General features: G+C 38.4%; 1 protein-coding gene across 1 annotated transcript in view; it reads right to left on the bottom strand.

Annotated features, from left to right (window-relative positions):
• Positions 1-6,486: 6,486 nt before the first annotated feature.
• VPS50 (VPS50 subunit of EARP/GARPII complex) overlaps positions 6,487-9,317 on the bottom strand; it is an 82,105-nt gene continuing 79,274 nt past the window's right edge. Inside the window, exons 27-28 of the mRNA XM_058021137.1 lie at positions 8,429-8,618; positions 6,487-7,216 (exon numbers count right to left, since the gene is read on the bottom strand). Of these exons, the coding sequence (XP_057877120.1) occupies positions 7,097-7,216; positions 8,429-8,618 (310 nt within the window). The 3' untranslated portion in view covers positions 6,487-7,096. The remainder of the gene's footprint in view (positions 7,217-8,428; positions 8,619-9,317) is intronic.

Genomic DNA, 9,317 nt, shown 5'->3' with positions numbered 1-9,317 from the left:
GGTTAATCTCTGGGGACAGGGGAAGGAGACATCTCCGATGGGTGACAAGGGGTGGCAGCCCTTTGGGAGGAGGGATGAGGGGGATTCTGTGCTGTGGGCATACACAAGACAACAGAGATTACCAGACTTGGCTGAAACCTATGTCATTATTAGATTCCAGCCCCCCGAGGTGACAGAAATCATTAATTCCATGTTTTAACTGAAACCCCAGCAGGGTGATGATGGTGTCCATGACCGGAGCTCGCGAGTGCTGTTGGCAAGACTCATGTAAGCTGGAAGTGATGCTCATGGAAAGAGCCCCCCCAGACTGCCACTGACCACTACTGTGCTCTTTTTTGGTCTTGCAGTGTGCAGTAGAATGCAAAAGAAAAAAATTGCCAAAAATTAACCTGTCAATTATGTGCAAAAAGAAGATAACACTTTAATCTCTGTTCTCCTCCACACTGTATAAGTAAAGCAAGGTAAATATAGTAATAAAACATTTAAAGAAGTCCAGTGTTCTGCATTTTTTGTAATTTTCTTTTCCTAAGAAATCAATGTTTATAAAACAGCAAATATGAACACTATCCCATTTTCAGGAAAACATTTGAGAGTAGAGAGTAGAAGACCCCAGTCTGAAAATCCTTCACTGACCTCTTGAAATAGTGAGAGCAGAAAGGTTCATCACAAAGTACCAGATAACCCCAGAGAATATTATACTTCTATTTTCTAGGTTGTGATACAGGCACATACTGATCCCCAGAAAAAATTTTATCTACTTCAAGAATTTTTTTCTCATTCCTACAAAGAGCACAGTTCAAAACATCCCACATGCATGTCACTCAGTCCAATTTCCAGCTTCACTGACCATTCATTAGAGGTTAATGAATGTGTTTTAATTATTCATACAATTCCCTTCTTTCAAATGCAGAAAACTGAAATTTAATACAGAAATGACTGTCAACCTAAAGACATGAGATAAGAGCACCTAAGTTCATGGGAACTAATAATACAGAATCTTCAACAGAGCCTACCAGCTTAGAGTCTGCACACTCACCCAGGCAACCAAAGCTAATCAATTTACTGCCTCAAAAAAAAGTCTCTAGAGATATTATCCCATCATTTCCCATTATTGAAGACATAGATCTTAAAAAGCATGGACAGGCATAGAAAAAAAATTCCCCGATCTCTTTACCTGATTAATTCATTTTCAAGAGTCTCAGATATAGGCTTTATCAAAAAATAATATTTGTAAAAAAAATAAATGGCCAAGAATTTTATGTCCTAATTTTCTTGTGAGCAAGCAAGATTTTGAACCTTGAACCTCCTGGTCTAGCTTTTTTTCCACATTAATTCTGGTATTTAGGTCTTAACTCAGTACCTTAAGAAATATAACTTGAGCTTCAAGGAAAATTAAAATGTGATCCACATTGGCTGTTTGCCTATTGTTACCCTGTGAAAAGAAACAGTTCATGTTTCAGCTTCCCCAGGGTTAAGTCACCAAAAGCTGGCTGAAAGTATAGCTTGTGCCTATGGCCTAGCAGCACCTCACAAGATGTTATAGACAATGCCATTTCTTTTATACCTAGGGGAGTTAAGAACAGGAAGACATAACAAACTTCTCAACACCAGGCATTGAAACAGAGCAGAACCCAAATCAAAGCTCAGGATGACTCTGTGACCTGGCTGCTGTGGTATGCAGTAGTTCCAAGGTGTTCCCACTGGGGCAGCCTTTCTCCCAGCCAGGGTAGCCACAAACACCAAGAGCTCTCCTGGCGCACAAGGCAAAAGAACTCGTGCATCACCAGAGCCCTGCATCTCACTGCAGACATTTTGAGCAATTGAAGGCAGAAATAAACACCCCACTAAAAATAAACAGAACTCAGCATGAAGGTCTGAGAAGGAAAGGCATTTTTGAACAGCAGAGACACCAGCACAGCACTGGGATGCATCTGCAAGAGGGGAAGGAAGGGCTAATGGCATTACAGCCATGACACACCACTACTATTCCTGGCAAATATTTTCTCTAGTGAAATGTAGCACATTATAAACCACCCATGACCACTCAGCTGGTTGGAACATTTGGCTGCTTAAATATTCTAACTGTGCTGGAGGAGACAGCTGAACTAGCAGCTCAGGGCCAAGAATTACCCCCAGGTCAAACTCATTTACATAAATGACATTTTCCTACACTTCTGGAAATAAATGGTCCTGAAAACTCACAGATGCTTAGTACTGTGCTAAAAACTGCATCAGGCATTTGAATTCCTGCATTTCTTTCGGTCCAAGGTTTGAAGAGGACAGCAAGCTCTCCCAGAGCAAGCTACATTTTCACCAGGGTGCCCTTCCCCTGCATTTCAGCTTGATCCACCCATGCCCTGACCCAGGAGTGCTGTACATCCAAAACAGGTATGCTCCCCAGCAGCCAGGGCAGCAAGCATGACTATCCATGAGCCTTTCCTTAAGGGCAAGAGCATAATGCTCCACCAAGTGTCCAACCTGCAATGCTTTCAATGTTCTGGGCTGTGCTGGAGCTCCTCTCCTGCAGACCACACGTGAGCAGCACACACAGGCAGTGGCAGAGGGAGCAGAGCAGTAACTCAGGTGTGCCCCCAGTTCAGAATGTGACCTTGTCCTCAATGGACACCCGTTACTCCCACAAGCAAACACCTCCACACCACTTACCCAGGCTGCAGTGCCAGTGACAAGGATAGCAGAGAAACCAGGGGAATGTGGCTTTTTGTTCAATTTTACCATTCTTTTCTTGTAGTCCCTTACATTGCACACAAAGCTCTCTGTGTGTATGTATTTCCATAATAATATAAGGATGAATTTCAAGGAACACATATTCGTGGTGCATATTCCAAATGTCATCCCTGCAGCTCTCAGATAGCAGCCCCAGGATAATTTTCCTATACAAGGATCCTTTTTATTTTTAGGCTGAAGTGACATTTCTTTTTTATTGTTTATTGAAATACAATGAATGGGATGACTTTCTATGTATGAATAAAATTACTAGTGATATAGGGCAGGAAATATATACAGGTACAAACTCTGGATTTATTTGTAAGAAAGATCTTCAGAAAAACCTGCAGTCGTTTTGCACATCTGATCATTCATTTTGTTCTTAGCGACAAGAGGTACCTCCCTGTATCTCTTCCCCTAGATCCTCAGCTCGCTTGGATATTTTGTTTTTTAAAGATCAACACATTTAGACAGATACTTGACAACTTTAAATCTGACAATATTGAAATCTGTGCAAGATAATCCACAAATCTGTACATCTCTGTAACACAGATCTGTACATCTCTGCTATGAAAGTAGATTTTCTTTTCACACGTGCATCCAGAGCTCCAGACCAAGCCAGCACAGCTGAGGTATACTGTAGAGAAGAAGAGCCAAGCAGACTCAAGTTTAGTTCACATACAACCATTTTTAATTTAGCTTATATATACAAAGTCTCTGGGACTGGACAGAATACTCCACAAAATTAAGCACTGGATCCACAACACAAAACATAAGGTTACTAATGTCATCATTTTTTTCTCAGACATGTGTTTTATCATATGGCATGCTATTGATTTATGCCTATTTTAAAAAACTAAAACACGTGTTTGTGAAGCCCTGAGTATTAGCTAAAGATGCTGTTCCACATAACATAACATAACAGTTATGTTCCACATAACTTCATGATCTCATGGATGAACAGGAGATCCTTAAAAACCAACTCTCTGCTGTGATGAAAACCAGCTCTGGCAGTGCAAAAACAACTCACAAATATCCTTAAATAGCCATCAAGCACAGAAACCTTGCTGCTTGTGAATTGAATTATTTCCATATTTGTACCATAATTCCACTGTCAGTGCAATGTTTAGCCTTTATCCTATGCTGTTTCAAACAGTGGTTACAAATAAAAAAGACACCATCAAGAATAAAATAAATCTGCATTTTTTGGACCATCTCCATTTGTGTCATTTACACTATAGCAGGTCTTAAACAGGAAAAGACCCCAAATAGATCACTTTCACTGCAAGAAGAGGGGATCCTTAGAGTTTTTGCATTCTGCGACACAAAAGCACAACTCACATCTGCAGTTTTGCATTTGGTATCTATCCCAAAACATCCCTTTATCATTCACATCTGAAAAAAATTCAGAGGGAGGCAAACCTTTCACAGAAGCTTTGAGGCAGCCGTTGATCACACATCCTCTTTTGTCCCCCAAGGGCATAAGGGCAAAGAAGGGAGCCTGTTCTTTCAGTGAACACAAGCTGTAATCTACACACCACATCCAGGGCTTGCTAAGCAGATCTGGTACAGAGCCTGGTTTTTCCCACTGAAGATCAGAAGCAAGCCAAGTTTTTATTGTACACATGGGAAGACCCTTAGGCATGTGGGGAAAATGGAATATGGAACAGTCAATTACCTGAAAATGTAGCTACTTGCCTGAAATCATGTCATACCCATGTTCCACCCTGTTGAGCAGTAGAATTCACACCTCCAGGGGCTGCTCTGCATACTGTCCCACCAGCTGATCCAAGAAGGTCTTTTCCATATGCTTTGAATAATTAAACCTATACCAAAGCAAGGACCTCAATCGTACATCAGGGCCATACAAGCAATCAGCTGGCTTCCTGCTATTTTCATCCCAGTTCCTTGCTTTTTGGAAGGACAGTGTCACCATGAGATATAGCTGAGAGAAGCTGACAGTAGGAAAGCCAGTTGTGTGCTGTCAGTGGAGTGCAGGTACAGACTTTGCCTAACCAGACTTGAAAACTGCTCATCTATGTTCCAGGTGAGTGTAACAAATATCAGAGGACCTGGACACCAGGATTTAGTCTTCATCAGGCTGAAGAAGGATTGCAGATGCCCACTTCTGCACTGCTGGTTAGTCTTCTTGGAGACTGAAGCCAATCTTCTTCTATTATCAAAGTTTTGCAAAATACTCCTCTAAAACATAAAGGATATTTAAGTTATATTCTCTACTGCAGAAAAAGCAGTATGAGGCTTATTGCAGAGAACAAAGATGTACAGAGATGCTCAAAATCAATTTTATAAAAAAAATCTCATATCAGAGGATGGCAACTACCAAACATATCCTTAGTGAGATAACAATTTTCAGCACTCAGTGAAAACTTAGCTTCATTAGCCAGTCAGAACCAAGCAATATATAGAATATTCTGAGTTAGAACACACCCACAAGGATCAATGAGTCCAACACCTGATTTCACACAGGGCAACCTAAAAACATGTATCTAAGAGTGTATGTAGGCCATTTAGCTATGTAGCTTCTTGCTTGGCATCAATCCTGGGTAGCAAGGATTTGGTTGGGAGCTTACTTAAAAATAACAAGTCAAACTATAGATATACTACAACAAAATCACTCCTGATTGTGGCTTATGCAATTGCTCACCTTGACCCTGCATTCCAATGATAATACTTCTACCTTTAATTTCTCCTGAGCTGCTTAGGTCACTAAAATTACAGTGACCTAAGCAGCTCAGGAGAAATTAAATGTGTTCAGCTCACCAAATCTCTGGTAAAGATATTTGAATTTCTTATTTCATCCAAGGGAAGAAAATGGAAAGATATTTTACACTAATAGTCTCCAATATGTTTCTGTTTCTTCCAAGAGCTCTCGCTCAGGATTTGACTGCAGGGCAGACAGGCTGACGCAGAAGTGCACACTTTCATCTGTCCCACCTTTTTAATTAGGATTAAAGTGATTCAGCTTCAACATATATGGTGACAAACCTCTAAGCAAGATTTAAACAGAACTAGGCAAGACAGCATGGTCAATAAAGAACAGTGTAAATTTTGTTTTAAATCTTATTTCCTTTGAAATACAGATAATCAAGGAAGCTGAATACCACACAGTCAATGTTTAAAATGTAAACTCTATTATTATTCTAAAATTGTATACAGGCTTTCTCTAAACTCACACAATGATGCTCAGTACACTTCTGAAGAGGAAATCAGGCCACAGAAAAGAACAATCATGATGACTCCATGAGGCAACTTTCTGTCACTGCAGTACTGCTGATATTCACTAACTCCTGGTTCCCTCATGTCTGAATTAATGAACAATGGCAAGTATGAATCCCAAACTGAGAATTCAGCATGCTGCACACACCAGTGGATTGCAGCCCCTGTACTTAATTTTACCTATTAGCTCAAAGTTCCTTTAAAATGGTCAGACAGCACTCCAGAAAATCGACTGTGTAATAAAAAATAAAATTCCTGAAAATTTACATACTGAAAACCAAAGGTAAAGCAGAAAATTTCAGTGAAGTCGGTGATGCTCTGACAAATTGATTTCCAGGACACATATGCAGTCAAGCCATTTTACTTTGCTCATGATCACTCAGGATGCAACAGCAAAGCAGGAAACAGGAAGACTATCTTAGTATCAATCCAAAACTTCGGTCAGAAAAACATTCCTCTGATTCCCTGGCATTATTGCTGGCATTTTGCATTGCTGAATTGGAAAAACAAAGTCTCACAAACAAATTGTATTAGCATACAATGTTTATTATCTTCTATTAATCTGAAGTCAATCATTTTGATATGACTAAATTAATTCTGAAATAAACAGACATTTTTAAATACATATGAAGATGATGGGCTCCAACATGAGAGTACTTAGTTGGTCTGCACTCTTAATCCACATGCAGGATACATAGACCAAATTATTATACATATCCTTTCACTTTACACTGAACTATAATACAGCACAATTTCTGGAGGTGAAAGCAGGGAGGAAAGAAATCATATTTTCAAGTAGCCCTTTTATTTAAAAAGAGCATCAATGATATATTAAACCATGGTGTTTCTGATTTTGATTTTACTTACAGTATACACTTTTGTAAAACATATAGCTCATCAATGACACACAGTGGCCCTTCACTAAGGGCAAGTAATCAAAAAAAAAAAAAAAGAAAAAAAAAGCAACAGAAAATAATTCTACAGATTAGAAAAGTCATATTTTAGACCAATTTCACTTCAGAGTGTGTCCAATGTTGCTAGGAAAGGTCATGCACAACATTTCTAATGTTGTCATTAGTCCATGAGAGAAATGTCTGCATGCTTCACATGTCAGAAAGAAAGCAGCTTTCTCCAGTTATCTCTTAGGCCTGTCTGTGTCATCAATGGTAGCTAACAGCTTCTGTCTTGCCTTTTTGTTGATGTAGGTGCCCAGACAAATATTCACCAGATTGGTCAGCTGCTTAGTGGAATATTCCTGGCAAACAAAACCAGATCAAGTTAGGGTAGAAAAAAACACCAGACAAAGACAGAAAATTTTAAAATACACAGACATACTCAGTGTGGATTTCACAACTGATAGAAGCATCAGTACACAGGGAAGATTTAAAGCTGTAGTGCAGTCATGTCTGGATAGTTTTCATAGTTGAGGCAGAGGACAAAACTGTATTTTGCTACATGGTGGCTTATAATGGAAAATGCTTATGACTTTAAAAGTACTGGAAAGAGTTCACATAAAGTAAGTCTGTGAACATGTACATAAATCAATTTTTAATGTGTTTTCCATTCTTTGGGAGGCTTGGTGGGAAAACGTATGCAAATGATTAAGCTTTCAACACAAAACCTTTTTTTTTTTTTACAAACTGTGATAAATGTTGGTGATCTTTTTTTATTTTGACTTCCCATTTCCAATAAGCTTCTAAATGCTTCTGTCTGCAGAGTCTCCAAACGATTTTGATTTCAGTGTATGATAAAGGAGGAAAAAGTGTCAAAAATGTGAAGAAAACAATTTTTAACACCTGAGAAAATATCGTATTTGCCAGTAATACCTTTATGTCTTAACAATATCCAAAACATAGCTTCCACCAATGTGTTTTAAAAAAGAGTTTTTCCCTGTAGGTCATCAAACCCCGTAACTCACAATCTCTCTTAGGTCTCCAGGCAATACAAGGAAAATTCACTCAAAGACTTATTTCCTTCCTCCATTTCTAGTGGGATTTAATCCCAAAATACAGATTTCAAGTGCTTCACTTCAAAAGACTTTTTACTTCAAAGATGGGTATCCCCAATAGCATGTGACATTACTTACAAAGATCTGTTATAATTGTTAGTCCATGCTAGAGTGAAAGCATCTGAATATTTTCAAAACACAAATATAGACTTATCTCAGCAAGAAATTCTGATTAAGCATTATATCATACCATTCATATGATAAAGTTGAACATATCCATGCACACATACACTTATATTTATACTGCTTCTATTATAATAAACATTATTATAATAATATTTATTATAATGAAACTTTCTGTAAGTTTCATTATAATAAATGAAAATGTACATATTTTCATATATGCCTATATTCATTTTAACACATAAAATAATTGATTATTTATAGTTGTTAGGATGTTTTTATCATCAGGGTGAATTTTCTCAATGGAGAGGGAAAGAACGCAAATTTAACTCTTACCCTATGTTCTTTTATCCAGGATTCCATGTCATTTTCTGTCAGGTAGTATGCTTTAATGTAGGTTTCCACAAATTCTTTATCTGGAATAGGCCTAATGTCTGTTAACTTTTCTAGTTTCATTAAGAATTGTTGAAAATCCAGTTGCATCAAGGCACGTCCTTCATTACTGCACTTCTTTACATTAGCATAACTAAAAAGAGAAACAGTGAAAAGCAGAACTTAGAAGGAAATAAAAATTAATTTTGCTCCTCAAAATTAATTAGTAATTAATTAACTTAGTATTTTGAACCTTGAGGAGGAGCAAAGTTATGGTTTTAAGTCAAAAGCAGACAAGAGCTTCTCTTAGGATGTCTGCTGCAGAGTTTTATTTGCATTAGTACAACACATTTTGGCCCAGTTATTGAACAGAACCCCACTGTACCCAGTGATACTTAGAAAAATCACACCCTCCTCTCCCAAATGCCACAAAAAATCCCACATTGAACAATTTACTATAAGTTAGAGTAAATTAAACCAATGCTAATTAGCACACTGGACAGTGGTTTCAAGTGATCACAACAACTGGAGCTTCAAAGGTACCAGAGCAGCTTTAGGAATGGTCACCAGGAGCTTCCTGAACCAAGTGGGAGCAGCAAAGACACAAAGCTACTTGTTCAAAAAAAGCCACAGCAGCCAGAGGATGAAGGGTGGCAGCACTGGCTCATGTCTGTGAGAAGTAGAGGATTTAATGAGAACAGGTTGACAGGAAATTAGTGACAGGTTAGAGGAGACAGTAGATGAGTTTAAGGGCAGGGTAACACTAGCAATGATCACAGTGGAGTGATAGGCAACAAACAAGGAAAACAATTTTTGCAGTTCTTCAAATGGATAAGGAACTGCATTTGTCAAG

The sequence above is a fragment of the Melospiza georgiana genome, chromosome 1 (assembly GCF_028018845.1).
Source record: "Melospiza georgiana isolate bMelGeo1 chromosome 1, bMelGeo1.pri, whole genome shotgun sequence".
NCBI lineage: Eukaryota > Metazoa > Chordata > Aves > Passeriformes > Passerellidae > Melospiza > Melospiza georgiana.
This window is presented reverse-complemented; position numbering and strand designations above follow the sequence as displayed.